Source organism: Fusarium solani, assembly GCF_023522795.1.
Source record: "Fusarium solani strain SB1 chromosome Unknown bctg00000000, whole genome shotgun sequence".
In the NCBI taxonomy this organism is placed as follows: domain Eukaryota; kingdom Fungi; phylum Ascomycota; class Sordariomycetes; order Hypocreales; family Nectriaceae; genus Fusarium; species Fusarium solani.
This window is the reverse complement of record NW_027072157.1, coordinates 1491723-1516280: the sequence shown is the minus strand read 5'-3', so window position 1 is coordinate 1516280 and position 24558 is coordinate 1491723. Positions and strand designations below refer to the sequence as shown.

Genomic DNA, 24558 nt, shown 5'->3' with positions numbered 1-24558 from the left:
CTTGGAGCGAAGCCACGCGCAAAGAACGCTGAAGAGGCCCCTTGGATGTGGCCCTAAAGCGGAGGATGCAGAGATGTAGGCAAATGAACCTACTGAGAGCATGGCATGGGGCAGATGGACGTGGGAAGAGCCACTTGGGATGGAGGTGAACGAATGCATGGGTGCATGGGTCGGCGTTTGGTCGCCAGGTGTAGCAGAAAGCGCAAAGAGATCATTTGAGAATCAAAGAAATGCCACTCAAAGTTGAAATAGAGGAGCATTGTCATGTCATGAGGAGCATCAAGGGATAATACGAGCTGGACGGTGCTTGATGTAATACTCAGGTACCCCGGGAGTGTGTCTGTTGTAAGCTTATTCTTGAAAGCAGGTTCCTGTGTGATTATCGGGGCGATGGGACTGATGCTGGACCAATCCTGGATCTGCGCCTTGGACACGAGTCCTGGCCATCAACCAGCTCCGGAGGCTCGGGAACTGTCAGCTTCCAAGAATGCGCCAAAGAGCCGTCCCTGGCACTATTCATAGAGTTAGACTAGGGCGAGACGCGCTAGCGAGTACAGGGTACAGAGATACCCCTGCCAGCGCCCTCAAATCGACGAGTGGTGTGGTACCGATACCTGGAGGCTGACACCCCCCATGCCATCTTCCCGTACGGCTTTCTTGCATGAAGACACAAGGGCAACATCGACAATCGACTGAGTCTCTCCCTGCCTGCAGCCAACACCCCCGAAGGAAACCCGATCTGTACTTTTATCTGCCCCCCTCCCGATGCCAATGGACCAGAAAACGAGCCTCATGTCTTCACACATTCTTCGCAAGAGGACGCCCGACATGACGGCCCTCCAAGGCTCGAGCCGTCGCGGCACCGCCTCGCGCGAGCCCAGCGACTCAGAGAAGGCGTCAGCGTCGTCGGTCGCCCATCGCTTTGCCAGTATGATGGCCAGCGAGGTTGGCCCGTCGTTGCTGACGGTTGCTGTGATGCTGTGTCTGATCTTTGGAGGTTGTTGCTCCAACGTATGCCCATCCCGTCCCTGTCTGGCCAGCTCATCATGCAGCCTTCACTGTTGAACCCCTGCCTCCCTTAACACACCAGAAACTGACCTACATCTTATTCTTTCTAGGTTTATGCGCTCGAGGCAATTGTCAAGTGAGTTGTAAAAGGTTAATATGAGAAACTATTGCTGACCTGATGTAGTTTTGAACCTTCAAGTGGTACGAGCATTTCCGCACAACCTCATATTGTCTCAGACGAGAAGTGACTGCAATGTCTACTTTGCTGACACATTTTACTTAGGGACACTATTGACTTTTGTCCAATTCATCTTTGTCGCCGTGACAGGGTTTATCGCTCAGTTTGATAAGAGCAGTCGTTTCTTCATTGCGCCCAACAAGGTCCCCTTGAGCCGCTGGATGGTCAATATTGTGCTGTTCTTCACCATCAACGTCCTCAACAACCATGCATTCAGCTATGATATTTCGGTGCCAGTCCACATCATCCTCAGGTCTGGCGGTAGTATCACAACCATGGCTGCGGGCTATCTCTATGGCAAGAGATACTCACGCACGCAGGTCGTCGCTGTCGTCTTGTTGACATTGGGTGTCATCCTGGCTGCTTGGTCGGATGCTCAAGCCAAGGTGAGCATCTTCAACATCCATTCACTTACCCCTTACTCTCCTAACATTATCTGATTTTAGGGAAAGGGAGTGGAAGAGAGTTCCGGACGCCCAGCTTTCAGCACTGGCCTCGTGATCCTCTTCGTCGCCCAGGTGCTCTCGGCCATCATGGGCCTTTACACGGAGGCGACCTATGCCAAGTATGGCCCGCAATGGAGAGAGAACCTTTTCTACTCTCACGCCCTTTCTTTGCCTCTGTTCCTGCCCTTTGCTCCCTCGATGGCCCGCACCTTTGCACATCTCATGTCAAGCACTCCGATGCAACTGCCCAGCCTCCTGAGCATTGCCACCACGTCGTTCCCAGTTCCCAGTCAGGTTTTCTACCTCATCACCAATGTCTTGACTCAGTATGCCTGTATTCGCGGAGTCAACCTACTGGCAGCAGTCTCCACCGCCCTAACTGTTACCATCGTCCTCAACATCCGGAAGCTTGTGAGTCTCCTCCTGAGCATCTGGCTCTTCGGCAACACGCTTGCCCCGGGCACACTGGTTGGTGCCATCATCGTTTTCAGTGCTGGCGGGCTTTACTCTGTGGGCTCACGAAAGAAGCCGGAGGTGGAAAAGACGCCCCAGGAGCGCCCAGAAAAGGCGAGTTGAGTAACTTGCACCAGTGTATTTGTATATCTGCATTGCGAATCACCGTTAGGGTGTAGATGTGGTGTTTTTTGGCTCAATAGAAGAATGTTAGAGCAAGGTAGATGATTCGAGAGGTGATAGGGAAGTGGGATAGATAGAGTATCTATGACATTATGATACCCATTAGATTGGAACAAAAGATACCATAACATGCATGTCTCGTTATGCTAACAGTCAGCACAACAAGATGGGGTTAGTTTACACTGTACCCAAAACAAGAGTGATGATAGGGTCGGGCTTAAGATAGCAATCCTTGGCCCGGTTTTAAAGAATACTCCGGAGGCTGAAGATCACCCATTTCCCCCAACCTTGCACTCTTCGGTTGGGGAATGGGTATTTTCGAGGCCCCCAACGCCGTTCAAGTTCAGCTGCAGTATGCGGGGCTAGAGATTTGTGATCCTTCTGATACGAAAGTCGAAGTATGGACGATGCCATTCGAGCGCTTATCGGGACCGTCCCCGACATCTAACCCGAACGCCGGAAGGCTTGATCAGGACATTGGGCAACATGGTAGGGTAATTCCATCTTGGTGCATGAGGCATGATGCATTGGTGTTACTAAAGCACATGTTCTGCAGGTATATGAGGAGAGCGTTGAGCAGCCGACAACACGTTTATTCATCACCTTTCTCTTCACTTCCAGTCTAGAAACATCTGACCTGACCCAGCATGTCTCATCCACAAACCACCTTTCGCCAGACAACCTTCAAGGGGGACTCGGTCCTCTCAAGGAGACGAAAGACTGTTTCTCGTACCACGGTCCACGCCCAGCTGGAGCAATTGCGGTCAACTGGCCGATATGATTGCTTCAAGCTCAAGTGGCATCCTATCTACGCAGACAAGTCCATGTGGCCGGTGCCTTTTCATCTCTTCTGGGATAGCGATATTGCCAAATGGATCGAAGGGGCCTGCTATTTTCTCGCTGACGACTATGACGCCGAGATTGACAAGACAATCCGTGAGCTTGTGCAGATGATCAGAGGAGCTCAGCAGGAAGACGGTTACTTGAACGTTCATTATACCGTAGTCGAGCCTGATAAGCGATGGTCTAACCTCAGAGACATGCATGAGCTGTAAGTTGTTGAGCAACATCTCCCTCCATGCTTACTCCTTACTGAAGGCAATAGGTACAACGCTGGTCACCTCATTGAGGCCGCTGTCGCCCACGAAGGTTACTATCACAACAACCTACTCATCGAGCCAATTGAAAAGTATGTGGCCCACATTCGGAAGCGATTTGGCCCTGGTGAGGGCCAGTTAAGGGGATACCCCGGCCACCCTGAGATTGAACTTGCTCTGTTTCGTCTCTACAAAGCAACTGAGAGTACCGACGCCTTTGAGTTGGCACAGTACTTTTTGACAGAGCGGGGAAATCCAACGGGACAGGATGGCAAGCATTATTATGACTGGGAAATGGAGAAGCGAGGAGAGATCTCATGGCAACGACCTGATGCTTACCCTGAGCATGGCACACTTTGGTACTGCCAGGCGGACTCTCCAATCGTGGAGCAAAAGACCATTGAGGGACATGCTGTCCGGGCTAACTACCTGCTCACTGCTGTTGCCGATATGCTTTACCTCTCGAAAGAGGACGGCCGGCCCATCCCTAATGCAGAAGGCTGGTCTGAAGCCCTGCACAGGCTCTGGGACAACATGGCCGACAAGAAGATGTACATGACAGGAGGCGTCGGCGCCATCAAGCAATGGGAAGGATTCGGCATCGACTATTTTCTCCCTCAAGGAACAGATGAGGGCGGCTGCTACAACGAGACTTGCGTTTCCATCGCCGTCATGATGCTGGCCGAGCGGATCTTGCATCTTGACCTCGACGCCCACTATGCCGACATCATGGAGTTATGCCTGTACAACACTGTCCTGACTGCAATGAGCCTTGACGGAAAGGCTTTTACGTACGTCAATCAGCTGGCTAGTACCGAAGCCGACAAGAGCGTGCGTGAAGAGTGGTTCTGGTGCGCTTGCTGCCCCCCTAATCTGACCAGGCTCTTCGGTAGTCTGGGCGGTTACCTGTGGGATTACGGCCACGAAGCGGATAACGTCTTCGTCAACGTACACTTGTACACTGGTGCTGAGCTTACCTTCGATGCCAATGGGTTGCCTGTGACACTCCAGCAAATGTCTAACTGGCCATGGGAGGGCAAGGTAGACTTTCAGCTCTCAGCTCCATCTTCTCTGCGAGTCGTCATAAGACTACGTCTCCCAGCATGGTCAAAGGGGGTGTATGTCTTGACCCCATCTCCACAGCCAGGCACAGTGAAGGTCGAGAAGGGGTACATCTGCCTGGACCCTGCCTATGTTTCTGAGAACCCTTCATTCTCTCTTCAAGTTCTCGGCTTCGAGCCTCGATACCTCTCTCCTCACCCATACACGAATCAGCGAACGCTGACACTCGCTCGTGGGCCAATTGTGTACTGTGTCGAAGATGCCGACAATCCATGGGAGACAAACCACTTCAAGGATGTCTTTCTCCGAACAGACTCGAAAGTGGCTGAGAAGATGGTGACCGATGAAAAGACTGGAGAAGAGTACGTGTCTTTGCAGAGCAAATGCTGGAAGCAATCTATTTCCACTCATGCTTCCCTCAAAGTTGATGGAGACTCTGCCGCACCACGGGACCTGGTGTTTGTTCCTTACTATCTCAGGGCCAATAGGGGAGGAAAGGGACAGATGAGGGTTGGGTTGATGAATGGGGGTATCGAGTCAGGTGTTATCTTCCCTGAGAGACTGTAGCAACATGTGCAGAGTGACTTGATAACCGGGCATTGAGGCTTGAGATTGAATACAAATGCGTCTGGGATGCATATGGAACGCATGTCGAAGTATTATTTGTTGACTTTATGCCACCCAAAATAGGGATTAAAGTTTCATACTGAAAGCCTCAGTAAGTTTAACAGTAAAGGCTTCAAACCCAAAGCCTGGGGGCTCAATGCGCTCAAATCCATAAGGCTTTGTGCTTCATCATCGATAGGCATGATGCGTACATCTCGGCCCGTGAATGAGCAATGACAGTAGTCTCAACGGAAGTTTCAACAATAACTTGTCAAATTATTTGTGAAGTAGGTGGCCACTGGGTATCTATCTATTCATGACTCCAAGGTATCTGTCCTTCATAACTCGGTTTGCCGTACACTGATGAGGAACCCACATGGTATCCTATCTTCGACGGCGAATATACCCTTTCTGCAAATTAATAATGAAAGACGGCCCTGTGGTTGGAACGTGATGAGCATGAGATTAGAGTGGCGGCCAGAGGTTAACCATCTTGGCAGTCCTCGAGACGACATTCTGAGCGGAGATCAGATGTCTATGACTACGTTCTCCCTAAACAACATTTCATCTGGGCGATTGGGTACGTATTAGGAAACTTGGGTCTTCCCTTAAATCTCGTGATCATCTTTGACTCAACTTAGTAGCCTTGTCTCGCTTCGAGTCAGAGCATAGTTCGCATGAGAGATCTGGTTACCCAGGCCTTGGGCCCTGCCTTATTCCGGGTCAGGTTCCCCGGAGTACCCCCATGGTAACCAGCAGCCGGATTCTGAATCAGTCGAGAGACCTAGAGGCTGTGCGATGATGTAGTCTCCCGTCCGGGATAGTCCTGGTTCCCGGATGAGACCCCGTATTACCGAACTGTCGACCACGGCAGCACTAATAACGTTGTTTTGGAAGACTAGAAGGATTTCCGACAACGTGTCGCATGTCCTAGGGAGGGCGTGGGACCATGTGATCGTTTAGCACGCTCGAGCCCGGCATATCGAGGGTTCGTGTGTAACGCGTGACATACCCGGGAGCCCTGTCATTGCTGGCGAGTTTGGGCCTCATTTTGGAAGAAGCGGAAGAGTTACACTACCTCCTGACCTATGTGGTAACCATTGTCCAGTCGGAGTAAAAGCCCTGTTCCGTATTGTAGCTACTGAGAGTGAGGCTTTCGTTGGGTGCCTCGGAAGCTGAATGCTGTGATTGCAGGCGAATTGCCCGAGTAAACAGTGTTCTACCAACTCGTTGACTTGAGGTAATGCTGATTCAACAATGCCGACCCATAAACGAATAAGAGTAAGGACGCGTGTGAGAACCAAAGACGAAATATTGTAAACAAAATATCTACGATAATGGATGTAGAGACCTCCAACCGTTGAGCGCCACCTCCTTGGGCTGCAAAGTACAATAAGTCTCTCCAGTACCGAAGCACATGCCTCAAAAGGCCTAGTGCGCTGGAGCTCCCAGCCCCACCCGCGGCGGGCATTGCACCGACGCCCTCAGACCCTGTCCCTCATCCACATCCCGCCTTGTTCTGGGTGTGTCACACCGTCATACCTTGTCTCACTGCCTTACTTCTTACTTGCACGCCTCCTCAAAGACCTCCTCTTTCGTGCCGTCCCGCCTCTGTCAATCAAACCCGGACTGTTCAAGGAGTATTTATTCTCTTTCGCGAGACAATTCATGCGCCAAAAGTGCTCCATTTCCTATCAATAAGCTTGGATTTGATCAGTGTACAAGATCATTATGCCTGGTACGTAGCTCCTCTGCCCCTCCTCAACACTACTACACTCGATGCTTTGGTCTCCCTTCGACTCAAACTCGCAGCAATTGACAGCTGTTCTGACCAAATAATTGCTCCAGGCAACGCCATTTTTGAAGAGAGCGAATCCGCAGCTCTCGACGTACGAACTCGCGAGTCGGATGAAGAAGGCGAGGAGGCCCGGGACTCTGGAGCGACCGGCCATGGCGCCTCCGACGAGCAAGCAGCGTCCGACGCTGGTTCCCACCCCGACCACAGTGACGACGATCTCGAAGATGGAATGTTGTTGCGGGACCTTCCAAAGAGAACAACCTTCTACGATCCCGTCGCTGAGCGTCAGATGAGCCAGACAGACGCGAAGTTCTTTTATCACCGAAACAAGGCCGATCTGCGAAGTGGCGGTGGTGCTGGCCACCAGTCGATACCTCAGAGTCCCTTTCTGGCCTCGAGCTCTCGCCCTGCGACCGAGTATGGCGCAGATTCTATGGTTCTAGACTCCAATGGCCGTCGCGTTGATTCCTTTGCGCCTGGATTGGAGATGCCAGGCCCCGCTATCGACCCTGCAGCGATCACACAGTCGCCCACAAGGATTGAGCCCCATCCTGCGTCTTATCCTCCTAGCCACCCTTCAGTGCCTCCTACTAGAGCTGGAACTATCGCGCAGGAACCACGAGTAGGCGACGGCCCTGCTGCTGGGTTGCCTGCTGGAGGTCTCTTCGACACTGAACCCCACATCACTGCTGAGCTCAGTGCCATTTCCAAGAACATCCAAAGGATTTTGGATCTTCGACGCAAATACATTGCGCTTTCGCTGCAAGGGCCGGAAGACAACCCAAAAGATGATCCTGAATGGGACATTTATCCTCCCCCACCTGAGCCTGCATGGCAGCAACGTTCGCACCATCAAGCTGGTGCTGCAGAGCATATTCCTGGTCGAGAGAACGCAGGATTGAATGGCAACAAAGAGGCACCCGATGGTCAATCACGGCCAGAGACTCGGGAGACCAAGCGACCAGTGCGAAAGCGGAGGCCGGGCGAAGACATCGGCGAGGACTTTGATATTGCCGATTTGCTACCCCTTCCCAGCAACGACGGGCGCACATACAAGCTGGATGATAGTGGAGTCTACCAGGTGTTTGAGCGCGATGCTGATGAGCCTTCAATCCGAGTTCCTACAATCAGGGAGTTTTACATGGACCTGGACGACATCTTGGATGTCTCCTCCGATGGACCCAGCAAGAGTTTCGCATTCAGACGTCTCCAGTATCTTGAAGGCAAGTTCAACCTCTATGTCCTTCTCAACGAGTATCAAGAAACCGCGGACAGCAAGAAGGTGCCCCATCGAGATTTTTACAATGTTCGAAAGGTTGATACTCACGTTCACCACTCGGCATGCATGAATCAGAAGCATCTGTTGCGCTTCATCAAGAGTAAGATGAAGAAGTTTCCCAACGAGGTGGTTCTGTTCCGTGATGGAAAGCACCTCACCCTGGCCGAGGTCTTTGCCAGTATCAACTTGACCGCCTATGACCTCAGCATCGACACTCTTGATATGCACGTAAGTTTAGCGTTATCCGGATCCAGCTGTTTCGAGATACGCGGCTGACTTTCACAGGCTCATACCGATTCATTCCATCGGTTTGACAAGTTCAACCTCAAGTATAACCCTATCGGCGAGTCTCGTCTCCGTACCATCTTTCTCAAGACGGACAATTTTATTCACGGCCGCTACTTGGCCGAGATCACCAAGGAGGTCATTTCTGACCTTGAGTCGAGCAAGTACCAGATGGTTGAGTGGCGAATCTCAATCTATGGCAAGTCCATTGACGAGTGGGACAAGCTCGCTGCTTGGGTAGTTGACAACAAGCTCTTCTCGCACAACGTTCGCTGGTTGATCCAGATCCCCCGTCTCTACGACGTCTACAAAGCTAGTGGCTTGATGGAGACGTTTGAGCAGGTGGTTAAGAACGTTTTCCAGCCCCTTTTTGAGGTTACTAAGGACCCTTCAAGCCACCCAAAGCTACACATCTTCCTCCAAAGGGTGATTGGCTTTGATAGCGTCAACGACGAGAGCAAGGTTGAACGACGCCTCTTCAAAAAGTTCCCTGTGCCCAAGGTCTGGGACACTAAGCAGAACCCGCCCTACAGCTATTGGATCTACTACCTCTACTCTAACCTGGTATCTCTGAACTACTGGCGCAAGAAGCGTGGCTTCAATACTCTTGTCCTACGGCCACATTGTGGAGAGGCTGGCGACAGTGAGCATCTGGCTGTTGCCGCCCTTTGCTGTCACAGCATCAGTCACGGATTGCTCCTTCGTAAGGTACCTCTTTTACAGTACATGTTTTATCTGGAACAGATTGGCATCGCCATGTCGCCGCTCAGTAACAATGCTTTGTTCTTGGCATATGAACGGAACCCTTTCCACCAGTATTTCAAGCGAGGCTTGAACGTGTCACTTTCTACGGATGATCCTTTGCAGTTTGCCTTCACAAAGGAGCCTCTCATTGAGGAATATGCAGTGGCTGCGCAGATCTACAAGCTGAGTCCCGTCGACATGTGCGAGCTGGCGAAGAACTCGGTCAAGCAGAGTGGCTACGAGTTGTCTGTCAAGGAGCAGTGGCTGGGACCAGGCTGTGACAAGCCGGGCCGAGAAGGAAACACCATGGTCAAGACAAATGTTCCTGACCGGCGTGAAGAGTTCCGGCACTTCACACTGATGCAGGAGAGGGAGGTGTAAGTTACAACCTTGGTCTCTTGATGCTCTTCCTGGCGCTAACCCTTTACCTCACAGGCTAGCAAAATATGTCCACTACAATGCTAACAGCGAGCTCTCGGCCCAACCTGGTGGCACTGATAGTAAGATGTCAGAGTCAGCAGTGTACATGGCTGGGCAGTCTACCGGCGCGGGTCTTCCCTTTGGCGATGAGCCCTCGAATGTGGAAGCGTCCCCGTCGGCAAGCTATCATGCCGCAACCGTAGGATCACCTACTGGATTATCGACTGGCCGAGACCAGACCTGGACCAGCGATGCCATGGCAGATCTTCACCTGTCGGGAAGCGATCCGAGGATGTTCCCAGGAATCTTCACACGAGGACATCGCACTGGTAGCCTCCGTAACTTGGGCCAAGCTGCTGAAGGCCGGACGACATCTGACGATGTTTTTGGGCCCGATACATCCTGATTGGATATCACTAGGCAGCGAAATGCCTTGCGCAAGGCACACTGGATAGGTTCGTAGAGTCATGTGAGTTTGGTATAGGTTGGGTTGACACAGCGGGACTATATAGACAGTAACGTTTTCAAGACTCTGATCAAATAGGTACGGTTGGGAACTGTAGAATGGGTCTTTTCTTGGTTAATCGGCCCCCAGGCCTGGCTTTCGAAACCGATAGTCTTTCAGCTCTCATGGATGCATAGGTGAAGTATGTGCGTAGAAGATGAGTACACCACAGGTGGGTTTGTGCTCTAGACGTTTTGTACCTCAGCGAGATGGGCTTTTGAGGTGCTGGGCTGTGCTAGAGAGTGGCTCCGGGATTTTGGACGGTATATGAAGTTTGAAGAACATCGCTCATCGTGATTGACCCAATGGTGACTTCTGCTTCAACCACGATATTGAACAGTGGTGCAAATGCCTTGTTGCTTACTGCAAGTTGCGTAGTGGGGAACTTGGAATACCTGCAAACAGATGCATATGCAGTTGTGTAAGGTTCTGCTCCTTGCTCATCCGCGACAGCCGGATAAACTTATCTGAGCAACCTGGTACTCCATATGTCTATTTTCTTGGCCACGGCACTTATTTCGGTTGCCTTGCGTGACGTTAGGTGCCTAGAACGCAGCGCAGGTGAGCAAGTAGGCCGGTGAGATGGCGGCGATGTTGACGAAAGCATGTGGCTGAGGCATGCTGTGTACAAATCCATCTTCTGGAAAGGGCCTATGGAAGGGAGCTGACGTTGGACCTGCTTGCGGGGGATCCAGTGGAGTTCCAGGGTTCGACCTTGGATGGAAGCCCAACCACCTCGTCACCGAAGCAATGGAGAAAATGCTGCCAAAGTAAGGGGTGACGCAAAATCCGCACCGTGATAATAGCGAATTAGGTATATCACTGTGTGCGCAAACGGCGTCAATTCGACACCAACTTAACCACGCTGGCGCTATGCCTAAACAGGTAGGCACCTACCTAACAACTTGTCCAGGAGGCTCAGGTTCTCGAACTTGGTAGGGGGAAGGTGCGTCGGGTCGGTCCATACCTACCTAGCCGTTGCTCGCTCCTCAGACAAACGACGCACTGCGTCACTTCGCATCGCATCGCATCGCATCGTTCCGCTTCTACTCGTCCCCCTCTCCCCTTCGCCCTGCTCGTTAGCAAATTCCCAGCGGATTCCTTCTCGAAGCACATCCGCCCGCGGTGCAGCTTACTGAGCCGACTCACGACTCTCCGACATGGGGTTTCTGGGGGTGTACCGGGCCGTCTACGACTACGCGCCTCAGGCTGAGGGCGAGCTCGCAATCAACGACGGCGATCTGCTCTACGTCCTCGACAAGAATGGAGACGATGGCTGGTGGAAGGCAAAGAAGAAGGCCGGCGCTGACGATGAGGACGAGCCGACAGGCCTCGTGCCTAACAACTATGTTGAACAGGTGAGTTGGCCTTGACTGGACCTCATATTCATGTGCCTTCACGATGATACTGATCTCCTTTTCTTCCTTCCCCAAAGGCCAAACCTGTAGAGCATGCCCGCGCCCTTTACGATTATACGCGTCAGACCGACGAGGAGCTCTCATTTCCCGAAGACGCTCAGCTCGAGGTGTACGATACGTCAGACCCCGACTGGATCCTCACCGGCCTCGACGGCGAATATGGCTTCGTTCCGTCTAATTACATCGAGATCGGTGGCTCTGAAGAACCTCCAGCACCGTCGTTGCCTCCCGCCCCCCCAGCTCTACCTTCGAGGCCGCAACCTGCTCCAGCCCCCGAGCCCGAGCCCGAGACGGCATCTCCGGACCTACCGAGCAGCGCTGCACCCGCTCTTGCGGGTCCTGCTGCTGCTCTCGCGGGTGTTATGCATGCCCGTGCAGCCTCTCAACAGTCTGCAGCCCCCCCGAAACCTCCTCGCGCTTCCGTTACGTTCAGCGAGCCCCCAGAATCCGACGACGAGCCTATCCGATCCCCTGCTCTCCCTGCTCGACCGCGCGCGCCTGCTTCGCCGTCTCCGACATATGAGCATCCGGTTTCTCCAGTTAATATGCACTTCCACCAAGATCCTAATCGACGTCAGGATGTCGAGCGCACCCCTGGCGGTTTCCACCTGTACAATATCAATGAGATGATCTCAATTATGGGCAAGAAAAAGAAGATGCCTACCACTCTGGGAATTAACCTCCTGACTGGAGTGATTTTGGTTGCACCCGAGCATGCTTCAGATGGACCTTCACAGGAGTGGACTGCGGACCGGATGACGCATTATTCACGGGAGGGGAAGCATGTCTTCATGGAGCTCGTCCGCCCAAGCAAGAGCGTCGATTTCCACGCAGGAGCCAAGGACACTGCCGAGGAAATTGTTAGCGCATTGGGTGAGTTGGCTGGAGCTGTACGTGCCGAAGGACTCCGGGAGGTGATCATGGCGGGCACGCAGGGCAGCAGTGGTGGTGGCCAAAAGAAGGGTCAGGTTCTCTACGACTTCATGGCCCAAGGAGACGATGAGGTAACTGTCGCCGTAGGCGATGAGGTTATTATCCTTGACAACACCAAGAGCGAAGAGTGGTGGCAAGTTCGCCGACTGAAGAACGGCAAAGAAGGCGTCGTCCCAAGCAGCTACATCGAAATTACCGGTACTATCTCGTCATCATCCGCCGGCATCAACTCTGCCAAGTCGCTCGTCGAGCAAAATCGCCTCGAAGAAATTCGATTGACTAAGGAGGCCATCAAGGCGAGCAAAGAACCTCAGCAGGTAGGACCGGGAATGCCTCTTCCCAAACGAGGTAGTAGCCTCATGGCGAGAGAGAATGGTAGTAATTCGGGACAACAGCGGAGCCGTCGAGAAAATGGACGAAGCGATGGCAGCAGCCAGCCACGGTCCAAGCCTAGTGAGTGTCCTCTCTGCCGCCCCTTTGCCCGCCCTTATTTGCGCACTATGGATTCCATCAAATACTGACTCTAGACCTCCTAGAACCAGACTCGTCCAAGGTGCGGACCTGGACAGATCGATCCCGATCCTTCAGCGTTGAAGCCCAGTTCCTGGGCCTTAAGGACGGCAAGATTCACCTACACAAGATGAACGGTGTCAAGATTGCTGTTCCCATCAGCAAGATGTCTCGTGAAGACCTCGAGTACGTTGAAAACTTGACAGGTATCTCTTTGGAAGACGATAAGCCACTGGCAGATGTCAAGCGAGCTAGGACCGCCGAGAAGAAGTCCTCCGAGTCTAGCACCACAGCCGGTGTGACCATCGAGAAGAACAAGTCCGACTACGACTGGTTCCAGTTTTTCTTGTCCTGCGAGGTTGCGGTAGGATTGTGTGAGCGCTACGCTCAGGCATTCATCAAGGATTCAATGGATGAGAGCGTTTTGTCCGATGTCGATGCAAGCACCCTCCGAGCTCTTGGCCTCCGCGAAGGCGATATTATCAAGGTCATGCGCCACTTGGACTCCAAGTATGGCCGTACGCGTGGCGGGAAGAGAGGTGTTAGTTTTGCGGAGGGAGATGGCGAAGGTGCTTCTGGGGGTTTGTTCTCTGGACCTGGTGGTGCACTACGAAACAATACTCGCAAGGGTCGACCTGCGCCGGCGGTTCAGACAAGCGATGTCGTCGATGCTAGCGCTTTCTCCAAGTCAGACGGCTCCAAGGCTGCTGACGAGGATGCGAAGTCGCCAGTACAGACTAGCCCAGCGAACAAGAGCCCCGAACCTCGCCAGGCGGCTTCTTCAGGATTTGACGATGATGCTTGGGACGTCAAGCCCAGCAAGCAACAGCCACCACCGCAATCACAGCCGCAACCGCCAGTCGAGTCCGCGCCGAAGCCTGCCCCGGAACCATCGCCAGCCTCGCCTCCTCCAACCCAGGCTTTGACGGGATCCATGAAGGAGTTGTCGCTCTTGTCAGCACCGCTTGAGCCTACAAAGACTGAGCCCACCCCTCCAGCCCCCAAGGTCGAAGTTGCTCCTGAGCAAACAGCAGCGTCGGTGCCTACGACGCAACCCCTCGGCGGCGCCACCCCGTCCTTCTTCACGTCAGTCGCGCAAGCACGACAACGTCCTGCTCCACCACAGGCATCAGTGAACCAGGCATCCCTTGTGCCTCCACCACCTCAAAGGCCTCTGTCGGCTCCGCAAACAGCTCAACCAAGCGGATTTGCTCCCCCACCGATGGTACCCCAGATGACGGGTGCGTTGCAGGGGCAGGTGGCCCTCCCTGGCCAGAGCCTGAATGAGATAACCCAAGCTCGTCTGCAGCAGCAATACACTGCTCAGATGCAGCCTGCCATGACCGGATTCCCCGGACCACAGGGCCCTCAGCCCATGATGCCCTTCCCTACCGGTGCCGGCCAATTCATGCAGCCAATGATGACCGGAATGCAGGCGCCAAACCAATTCCAACCGATGCAGCCTCAGCCCACAGGCTTCCAGCCATCGTTTTCGGCCACACAGTCTATGTACGGAGCCCCTCCTGGAGGCATCAACAGCTACCTGCCACCGGCCCTCGAGCCCCAGCGAACGGGTATGCCTGGTCTGCCACCCCAGGTTACTGGTATGGGCGGTATGAACAACACGATGAACAACACGATGACCCCCCAACCCCTGGTGCCGCAGCAGACCGGCCCACCACCCCCAGTCCGCTTTGGTGTATCAAATGAGCCCAAGAAGCTTGCTCCTCAGCCAACCGGACGAAGAGCAAACTTGGCACAAGCGAGTAAGTTATATCCTTGGCTGGCTCTAATCTCTGCTAACATCACCTGTAGCCCCCCAGAACCCGTTCGGATTCTGATCTCGTGCAAGCCTATACATAGCATCTAGTTGTTGGCGGCGCGTTATTGGTCATGGTTGGCGATTGCTTTGGACATGTTTCTTCACATCTTGTATGCATATCTAGTCTTTGTCAGGCAACCCTACTAGAAGTTGTGTGTATGACGATGGTAATACTAAATCAATGACCGGCTCAGAGCAGCCTGACTCGGTCTCTTCTAATTATACTAATCTATATGTCTAAGCAATGCTGTGAACGAATGTAAAGGCGCGAGTCTGCTGGCAAAGCGACTGGCGCCCCACGAAAGATTCGGTGCATGATCGTGTCGAGGACGACCAGATGCACCTCCCTCCACCCCTTGACTTTCACAACGCAATTCATAGTAGACAGGGATAGAAAACAGCACCTGGCTCTAGAACTGAACATGCATATCCTTGAAGAAAGGACAATACAGCTCATGGCATTTAACCAAGTGCCAACGATGTAGGTAGATCAGTAAGCAACCCCGCAACTCGATTGACCATGCCAAGCAATCAAAGCACCATGCCTTCAGGAATCTAAGCGACCAAGCAAAGAGAGTAACCAGAAACGCGCGTGATTGCAACAAGACTAGGCGACCTATGAAGATTGGAATCACCGTGGAGGACAAACTCAAGCCTTGCGACGTCGTCCACCAGCAAGTTTGGCCGCTCCCGTTCCTACAGAAGAAAGATCGATCTCGGCCTCAGTCACTGGGGCGTCTGGGGTTTTGTCCTGCGAGTCTGATGAGGGCTCGAATCGCTTGCGAACAGCCCGGATCATCATGAAGAACCAGTAGAAATTGAGACTGTTGAGCGTGATGTTACTGGCGAGGTATGCCGCACCCAGCCACATAGGCACCGTTGAGTCCTCGTGTGCGAATGCCATGACTGGTGTTGTGAGCGCCTCGACGTTGGGGTGCGTGTTAATGCCGGCCCACACGTCTTTGAAGACACTGAAGGACATATACGTTCCGTACACAAGCCGGCAGGTGAAAAAGGTGAAGAGGAGCATGAGGCCGTTGTAGAGCTGAGCGCGTGTGCCCGTCATGCCCACCTTGTCCATGAACCAGTGAACGTTGAGGAAGGGGGTTGACAATTCCCAGAGAATGAACACGCAGGCATAGTAGTTGAGGAATGGGCGCTGAAGTGAATTCTGGTTAGTACAGAAGGCAAAGAACACAGGAAGTTTTGAAAGACATACAAAGCCCAGAGAGTACACCAGCAGGGCAGCGATAGCATGCGCCAGCGTTCCCAGTCCAAAGACATCGAGATTAAGACTGGTTACGACCAAGTCCCAAAGGAAGTAGCCGGCTGCAAGGGCCTGGATGAAGCCAGCGGCACCAGTATAACCCCAAATTCGCTCCTCCCAAGTCATGTTCTTGATCTCGTTATCGGTGAACATGACCCAAATAGCAAGGCCGTTGATGAGGCAGCTCTGTACCATGGAAACAACGTGGGCATCCCAGTTCAGTCGTCGCTTTCGCGGGAGCTTCGAGTAGTGCTCCGGGGCCAGCAAATTCGATATCCATGGCGAAATTGGCCAGAAGACGACCGAGTATAGAAGAGCAGCAGCCAGAACCTCGTGAATATGGAGCGGTAGCGAGGGGAGATCGAGCAAGTCAGCCCAGGGCTGTGCTTTCTCGGCGAGCCAAGGTACGGGTGGGAGGAAGAACGGGTCTTTCATGGTGAGGTTTGGTCGCAATCGGGGGCGCAGAAGCGGTCGCGGTTAGAGTTGCAAGGTGTAGGTCGAGGAAAGAGGGAAAGCCTGGGATAAAGAGAGAAAAAGGCAGACAATGCGACGAGGCAATGCGCCTCAGGGAACAAAATGGGCAGCCTGCCTGTATAAAAAGATCAAGGTCACGTCTGTTGGGGAACCTCACGTGGGAAAGGCACGGGTACAGGTGTGTGCCGCAAGCCATCACGGAGCTTATTTCAGTATTCGTACCTTTCCCCAACCGTTCTGGGCATTAGCGGCCGTTCCTCTAGTCCTCAATAGGCTTGAACTACGCAATGTATCAATGTTGGGGAAGCAGCTCCAGCCTTAGGTAATCAGGGGACCTACCTGATATGGCAGTATGTCAACCGTCTTCCTTACCACCCCACCAGCTCCTGTCAGCCAGCTGCCAGCTGCCACCTCACTCGTTAAGAGCACCAGATACAATCACGACGGACGCAACACACATTCGCTACACTAGTTCATCGACTCCCCGTGGCTAAACGGACCTGGCACGCATATATCGGACAGAGATCGACTCCACGTGGCCGCGTCGTTCGGCTTCCTGATCCGCCCACTCTTGCAGGCCACCCGAGCTCGTCTCAGTTCTACGATCATACCCCTTTGGTCATCATGGCTGAGGCGCTGCGAGACCTGCTCGCTCCCGACCAGCAGGCTGACCCTGGCGCATTGGAGTATCTGACGTACCTTGCAGAACAGCAGTCTGACTTCTTGCAAACCTCCGAGCCTCAGGTCCTTTCCCAGACGTCCCACTCACTCCTCCTGGCTGTCCAGGCGCTTTCGAAACGGTCACATAAACCCGTCGTCGAGTCGGCAGCCAGCCATGCCACGTTACGGCAGTCGCTGCCAACACTGGCCCAGCGAGCTTCCGATCTTGTCCAAGCAGTACCTCGCCTTGATGCGCAGGCAGAGCACTTCTCGTCCGCCTTTGGAAAGGCGAGCGAGAGCAAGTTGCTGGCTCGAAGAAAACAGGCCCTGCTACTCCTTCGAAACTCGGAGCGCCTCGTCGATGTGATGGAGATGCCCCTGCTTCTTTCATCTGCTGTCTCGGCCACCCCTGTCAACCATTCGTCCACTCTCGAGCTCTATGCCCACGTCCGTCGCCTGGCATCCCTCTACCCAGATTCACCCCTCGTCACATCAGTCCTGGAGGAGGCGGACGCTGCCATTCGACAGATGGCAGCTGATCTCGTTGGCACGTTGAAGGCACCCAATCTGAAGCTGGCTGCCGCTGTTAGAACGATCGGCTGGCTGAAGCGCATCGTTCCAGACCTGGTTACGGACACACCGACTGAGGATGCCCTCCCTGCCGTTTTCTTGGTCTGTCGCTTGGCCACACTTTTGACGACACTGGAAGCGTTGGAACCCCTTAGAGATCTTGCCGACGAGGAACGCCTTCGGCAGGACAAGTCATGGTCTGGTGGGCAACAGACCGAGCGCTATCTTAAACGGTTCATTGAGATCTTCCGTGAGCATAGCTTCAGCATAGTCTCTGTCTTCAAGAGCATAAGCTCGAGCTTTGCTCCACCAGCTGAGCACGATGCCGACCCCTTGCGATTGTTGCCGTCGCCAATGGCCACATTTCCCCTACACCTCGTTGAGATGCTCGTCGAGACTCTGCGCATTTATCTGCCCACAGTCAAAGACCAGACGTCAAGAGAGAGCATTTTGACGCAGGTCCTCTACTGTGCGGGTAGTCTCGGCAGGCTGGGGGCTGATTTCGGGATGCTTCTCGCCTCCATTGGCGTCGATGAGTGGGTTGAGCTGGTCAAGCGACATCGCCTTCTTGCTGGGCGCCTTGAATCAGTCATAGGCGACTATCGAGGCAGTCATGCTAGCGTCGCGAGTTGAGATGGTCTTTTGGGCCAACCTCTGAATGCAATCCACACGTGCCCGATGCAACAAAGTGGGGCGAAGTCACGAAACGGGGTCTGACACTTTTGGTCCGATTTCATCCTGTCACGTCACTCAATCAGTTCCCCGACATGTGGCCGGAGTCTGCGACTAGCCATGGGCCTCACAATTGCCAGTTCCCCAGCGCAGCACAATGATGCCGTTGCATCCCCACCAATGACTGAGCAACGGGCCTCACGGCCAGCAAACTCAGGTATGCCTTCCAACGAGGGCCAATGGCGACCGGCACACCCGGCGCTCATCGGCCTCGATCTGTCTGGTCGCTTTTTTCCCTAACATGACCACCCAGCTCGCCATTTTGTTTCCGGCCTCGGCTCCGGAGTTGCCTCTGCGGTCATTCTTCAGCCTCTAGACTTACTAAAGACCCGGGTTCAGCAGTCTGGAGGCTCATCACTCACCGCCACGCTACGTGACATCAGGCAGTCTTCAAGCCTGGTGCAGTCTCTCTGGAGAGGCACTGTTCCATCTGCCCTGCGAACGGGCTTTGGCTCAGCCCTTTACTTCACTTCACTTAATGCTATTCGCCAGCACGCCCAGCGGACGGGCATCCTGGGACGTCGGCTCCAGACTCAGGGTGGCTCCTCCGTCCTGCCCTCACTCACCAACTCTGGCAACCTCGTATCAGGCGCCATTGCGAGGACATTTGCTGGATTTGTATTGATGCCTTTGACCGTCATCAAGGTTCGGTTCGAATCTAGCCTCTACTCGTATCCGTCCCTCGCATCTGCAGCCCTCGATATCCGGCGGACAGATGGGTGGCGTGGTTTCTTTTCAGGATTTGGCGCCACAGCACTCCGAGATGCACCTTACGCTGGGATGTATGTGCTTTTTTACGAGATGCTGAAGTCACAGCTGGGCTCTCTGGCAGCAAAGCCTCGGGCTTCGTCTGGTGACGGCCCGACCAAGATGCAGGCCACTCTTGCTAGTTCTGTCAACTTCACCTCAGCCATGCTCGCCGGCGGAGCATGCTCGGTTGTTTCCAATCCCTTCGATGCAGTTAAGACACGAATCCAGTTGCAGCCACAGGAGTATAGGAACATTTGGCATGCTTGGTATAGAATGGTGACGCAAGAAGGCGTTCGTTCACTTTGGGATGGTCTTGCACTGCGTATGAGCCGAAAGGCGATGAGTTCGGCGTTGGCGTGGACTGTCTATGAGGAATTGATTCGCCGGGCCAGGTGAATTGGTATTTGTACAACAACTGTAACAACAACTCATCTCATATATAAAATAGATGGCTAGCGCTCAGGAACTGCATATACAAAAAAAAAACAAGCTTCACACCTCATACCCAATCCGACCTTTCCGGTTTAAGCCGGGCGTGCCCCAGCCAAATACATCAAGAGCGACGGCGACTTGCTTCTGCGACGCTCCTTCTTGTCACTCTTTTTCCGCACCCACTCAAACTCCGGGTCGTCTCTGCCATGCTTCTTCTCCTCGATCATCAGCATCTTGCCGCGTTTCTGGCGGATGTACTTGGTGTGCTTCCACAGCTGATCTTGTTCCCACTCGGGCACCCAACGCTTGATCAAGACGTACTCGGGATCCTTGAGGTAATGTTAGTTCGAGATCTGGCATACACTGGGATGGGCAAGGGACAAGGGATACGTACGTCATCGAGATCAAACTCAACCCCGTAGGCTCGCAATGACTCGATCGACAGATGTCGACGAGCCATGCGAGTGTAGGTCGGTCGGGGGCCTTGGGCGACGGCCATAGGGGCAGCCTGGTTGGTGTGGACAACGTGGTTGGGGTGGGTGATGGGACCGACGAGTCCAGTATGAGGGACAGGAGCGCCATGAGGGACATGGCTAATCTGACCCATGTTGGGAACCATCCCATGATGTGGTAGGGGACGATAGGGTGGCTGGGGCGAAGGTTCCTTCTTGATCTTTTCCTTCTTCATGATGGCGTCTATTGCCTCATCGTCGAGCCCAGACTTGACGAGATCTTCCCGCAGTCGCTTCTGATACTCTTTCTCCTTGGCCTCCTTCTCAGCCTTTTCCTTGGCGATGCGTTCCTTCTCTTCTCGCTTGTACCTCTCAACGGCTTCGGCTGCCTCTCGTTCCCTCTGGTCCTTGAGTTTCTTCTCATCCATGGCGCGCTGTAGCTCCTTTCTCTTGTACTCCTCAACTGCGTCGTTAGCCTCCTTCTCGCGGCGGTCGCTCTCCGCCTTGGCGGCATCCTTTGCTCGGAGTCGCTTCAGATCAATCGCCTTCATGATGCGTTCCTCCTCTGCTTCTCGGGCTTCCTTTTCCTTCATCGCGTCCAACTCACGTCTGGACTGCTTTAACTCTTCCTCTTTGCGGTATTTCTCCACGACGCGACGCTCATCATCGTCGCGGGCATTGGCAAGTTGGACTTTCTCAAGCTGTTTGCGAGATTGCTCAGCCTCCCATTCCTCACGATAGCCCTTGACAAGTCGTTGCTCATCCTTCTCACGTTCGCTTGCAAGGCGCGTCTTTTCCAGCTCTTTGCGGGATCGTTCGGCCTCCCATGCCTCTCGGTGGCCCTTGATCAATTGCTGCTCATCTCTCTCTCGAGCGCTGGCAAGACGTATTTTCTCCAGTTCCTTGCGAGACTGTTCAGCCTCCCACTCCTCGCGGTAGCCTTTGACCATTCTCTGTTCATCCTTCTCGCGGGCACTAGCGAGGCGCATATCCTCGAGCTCCTTGCGGGCTCGCTCTACTTCCCATTCCTTCTGCGCCACGTATGATGAGGAACCCGATCGAGACCGAGAGTGCGAGCGACGCCGACGGGAAGATCGTCGCACAACCTGCTTTCGGCGATCGTCGTCATCGTCGTCAGATGAGAAGTCGTTGTAGATTCGGTTGTTGATGATGACGGGAGCTGGTAGTGGAGGGCTACTGGTGCGACGGTCACGGGACCGGGAGCGCTCACGGGACTTGGATCGGGATATGACAGTGGTGAGGCGATCAGGTCCGAGGCGACTAGGGCCGGCAGGTGCATCGTAGTAGCTGTGAGGGCGCTGCCCACCCGAGACATAGCGGACACCACCTGGTGATGGGCCGCGTCGACGGACGTGGATGTCGTAGTCTTCGTCGTCGGAGTCAGTGTAACTGTAGCTGCTTCTACTCATTGTTCCAGGCAGCCAACACCAAGAGTGAAGTGAAGTGGGTGAGAGGTAGATAAGCAAGCAGATGAGAGGACTAAGGCGACGATGTCTCTGTGTTTGGAAAGCGACTTGTTGCTTTGGTGAAGAGCTTGGGATGAGACTTTCAAGGTATGGCAAGAGTAGAAATACGAGGAAGGATAACAAGAGGAGGGGAGGAGAAGAGTAAAGAAGTAAGTAGGAGGGCGTAAGCAGACAACCGACACAGGGCGTCCTCCGTCGCGGCATGGGACCGTGGTAGGGCTGGACATACGAAGGCGGGGCTGAAACTCAGGTGGGGGCTGAAATCCGGCTTGAACGCATGGTCCCTGGCCCTCGAAGAAGTGCGAGATGCAAAAAGGCGCAGCGCTAGTCGATCAAATGTCTTTTAGCTTATCGAGCATGGTTGGGCCGAGGGAACGATCTGGATGTTCATAGCGGACGATGAAACCGGCGGTGAGCAAGACTGAAGTGAAGTCAACAAGCTTCAGAGAATGACCACGATTGCTTAATTCATGAGATGATTAGAGAAACTATGTACATGTCGAAGGCCGCTGAGGGAGCTGGAAGCTGGAGGCCGAGTGTAACAAGCATGAAGTCATTGTGGTCATTGTGATGAGAGGAGCATTGGGGGCCAAATCTGCATAGTCGCATTGGCTGCCTGTCGTGCGTCTTGCATATTGCACAGCCATCCAGGTGATTCCGAGTGAAGGGGAGGCCGTCCAAGAAAGCCACACTGCAAAACCACCCTGGTCGAGGTGGTCACGTCGGTATCAAGTGGGCTCAGAGCGTGCGGCGCAGCGGTAGGGCTGGGGACGCAAGAGTCATGGCGGCACCGAGAAGGTGGGCGGCAATTGAAACAGTTTTTTCTGCATTTGAAGGCGTCGGCGGCTCGGCACCCAGCGTGACTCGACGTGGAGAAGCAGCGGCTAGGACAGAACCAAGAAGTAGCCAAGAGGCAGCCAAGGTAGGTATGGAACACCCAAACCTGTGGCGAGCATCCTGGCGCTTAAGTTATTTGGCGCGGAGCATCTGCTCGATGTGCTCGCGGCTGTTCTTATGTGTTGTCTCCAGATACAGCAAGCGTTGGCTCAGCCTGTCCACCTCACTCTCCAGACCTTGTGTCTGACCCTCAAGCTTCTGTCGTAGGGAGTCTACAGGAAGCGAAACGAACCTAGCAGGCGCAAACAAACACCACCGACGTTAGGCCACGGAAAAATGCTGGTGCGGGGTTGGGAATGGATGATGGGTGATATCGCGGGGGTTTGGGGCAGGGTACATACATTTTCCCGACACCTTCGTAGACAACGGCGTCCTCAGGCAAGCTGGCCATCTCGCTCAGAGTCAGCTTAACGAGGCGCTGCTCTCGCTGTTTAGCAGTCATCTGGGTACGGGCCAGGCCGATCTGTTGCTGAGCTGCAATAGCCTGGCTCTCGATCTCCCGCACCAGCTGTTCGAGCATTAGCAAACAGTTGGCACTGGAGGCTGACTCACGGTCTGGAGAAGGACGGCATTGCGTAGAAGAAGGGAAGGGAATGCATACCTTTTGCAGTGCCTCATTTGGGATAGACATCGTGAGTTATGGAGCGCCCGCGAAGTGAATGGGCGTTAGTTGACCCGTCTTGTTGATAATGGCAGAGGGCGTAATGGTTAAGGGAAGGGCGGTGGGAGAAGTGGGTAAATGCATACTTGAGAGTGAGGCAATGCTTAAAGCGAGGGATAATATTAAAGAAAAGAAATTTTTTGATTAAGGTATTATATATAAGTTATTTATTAAATTAAGCTATATATATAATAGCTCTAAGATTAATTAAATATTTAAAATAATATATTATTAAAATACTTTTTATTTATATAAATTAAAATATATATATTATATATTAAATAAATTAAATTAAATAAAATATATTTAAAATATTTTATTTATTATTAAATTTAATATTAAGCTTTTATAATAATATTTTTAAATTTATAAAATTTAAATATTTTTTATTTTTTTTATAGTACTTAAAATAAAAATAAAAATATTTTAATAAATATTTTAATAATTTTAATAATAAAAGTTTTATACTTAAAGCCTAAGGACTTAATAAGCTTAAATTAATAAGATTTATTTATATAATTATTAATAATATAAATATTATATTAAAATTATAAGATAATAAGCCCTAATAACTAAATTAAAATAAAATTATAATTAAAAAATAAGTTTTTATTATATATATAACTTTTATAATAATTATATAAGTCCTAAGGGGAAATAAACTAATTATATTAATTTATATTTATAAAGAGAATATTAATATTATCTTAATTAAGATATAAATTATATTTAGTAATATTCTTAAATATATTAAATATAACTAAATTATATTAATAACTAAGGTAATTAATATATAAGAAGGTATTAAGAAAAGTATTTTATATACTTAAGGGGATTCTCTTAATTACTTTCCTAAGTATACTAATTAAGGTAACTATATAAGTAATTACTAGTAATTATAAAATAATTATTATAATTACTTAGCTTCCCTAGGTAATTATATTTCAATTAATAAGTAAATAATAAGGCTCTCTATCTTATATAATAAGCTATTTACTAGGTTATAATATAATATCTCCCTTTTATTAATCTTATTCTTAAGGCCTATAAAGCTAATTACCTAAAATTCTCTTAGTTTATTAAAACCTTTTTTTTAATTATTCTTATTAATATTAATAATATAATTAAAGTAAAATCTCTTTTTACCTTATATTATTATTATTTATTTAAATTTATTATAGAAATAAGTTTTAAAGTTATACCTTATTTATATTATACCTAAAAGTAATTATAATATAAGATACTTAAGGATATATCTCGCTATTCTAAGTATATTTATTAAAGTTATACTTATAATAGCTCTAAGGTATTAATTTCTATTAGTAAGTATAATTTAGCTTAATATTTTTTTTTCTTATTAACTTATTTA

The 24558-nt window shown here is 51.7% G+C and overlaps 9 protein-coding genes across 9 annotated transcripts; 6 read left to right on the top strand and 3 right to left on the bottom strand.

The window, feature by feature from the left end:
• Positions 1-765: 765 nt before the first annotated feature.
• On the top strand, positions 766-2268 carry MRS44_000477 (uncharacterized protein; the record flags this gene model as incomplete). The annotated part of the gene is made up of 5 exons (XM_065624065.1): positions 766-1011; positions 1119-1144; positions 1193-1209; positions 1292-1632; positions 1693-2268. The coding sequence occupies 5 exons, from the start codon at positions 766-768 to the stop codon at positions 2266-2268; spliced, it is 1206 nt and encodes a 401-aa protein (XP_065479787.1).
• Positions 2269-2975: 707 nt separating this feature from the next.
• MRS44_000476 (uncharacterized protein) lies at positions 2976-5054 on the top strand (the record flags this gene model as incomplete). The annotated part of the gene is made up of 2 exons (XM_046275139.2): positions 2976-3379; positions 3434-5054. 2 exons carry the CDS (start codon positions 2976-2978, stop codon positions 5052-5054), a joined length of 2025 nt encoding a protein of 674 aa, XP_046139289.1.
• A 1770-nt stretch (positions 5055-6824) lies between these two features.
• MRS44_000475 (uncharacterized protein) lies at positions 6825-10025 on the top strand (the record flags this gene model as incomplete). The annotated part of the gene is made up of 4 exons (XM_065624064.1): positions 6825-6831; positions 6942-8398; positions 8456-9576; positions 9635-10025. The coding sequence occupies 4 exons, from the start codon at positions 6825-6827 to the stop codon at positions 10023-10025; spliced, it is 2976 nt and encodes a 991-aa protein (XP_065479786.1).
• A 1259-nt stretch (positions 10026-11284) lies between these two features.
• MRS44_000474 (uncharacterized protein) lies at positions 11285-14826 on the top strand (the record flags this gene model as incomplete). The annotated part of the gene is made up of 4 exons (XM_065624063.1): positions 11285-11482; positions 11560-12928; positions 13003-14751; positions 14801-14826. The coding sequence occupies 4 exons, from the start codon at positions 11285-11287 to the stop codon at positions 14824-14826; spliced, it is 3342 nt and encodes a 1113-aa protein (XP_065479785.1).
• Positions 14827-15456: 630 nt separating this feature from the next.
• On the bottom strand, positions 15457-16509 carry MRS44_000473 (uncharacterized protein; the record flags this gene model as incomplete). The annotated part of the gene is made up of 1 exon (XM_065624062.1): positions 15457-16509. The coding sequence occupies one exon, from the start codon at positions 16507-16509 to the stop codon at positions 15457-15459; it is 1053 nt and encodes a 350-aa protein (XP_065479784.1).
• Positions 16510-17172: 663 nt separating this feature from the next.
• Positions 17173-18411, top strand: MRS44_000472 (uncharacterized protein; the record flags this gene model as incomplete). The annotated part of the gene is made up of 1 exon (XM_065624061.1): positions 17173-18411. The coding sequence occupies one exon, from the start codon at positions 17173-17175 to the stop codon at positions 18409-18411; it is 1239 nt and encodes a 412-aa protein (XP_065479783.1).
• A 159-nt stretch (positions 18412-18570) lies between these two features.
• MRS44_000471 (uncharacterized protein) lies at positions 18571-19656 on the top strand (the record flags this gene model as incomplete). The annotated part of the gene is made up of 2 exons (XM_046279897.2): positions 18571-18667; positions 18764-19656. 2 exons carry the CDS (start codon positions 18571-18573, stop codon positions 19654-19656), a joined length of 990 nt encoding a protein of 329 aa, XP_046139294.2.
• Positions 19657-19784: 128 nt separating this feature from the next.
• MRS44_000470 (uncharacterized protein) lies at positions 19785-21574 on the bottom strand (the record flags this gene model as incomplete). The annotated part of the gene is made up of 2 exons (XM_046275142.2): positions 19785-20021; positions 20087-21574. The coding sequence occupies 2 exons, from the start codon at positions 21572-21574 to the stop codon at positions 19785-19787; spliced, it is 1725 nt and encodes a 574-aa protein (XP_046139295.2).
• Positions 21575-22369: 795 nt separating this feature from the next.
• MRS44_000469 (uncharacterized protein) lies at positions 22370-23159 on the bottom strand (the record flags this gene model as incomplete). Its single annotated transcript, XM_065624059.1, has 3 exons — positions 22370-22574; positions 22870-23036; positions 23130-23159. 3 exons carry the CDS (start codon positions 23157-23159, stop codon positions 22370-22372), a joined length of 402 nt encoding a protein of 133 aa, XP_065479782.1.
• Positions 23160-24558: the final 1399 nt, after the last annotated feature.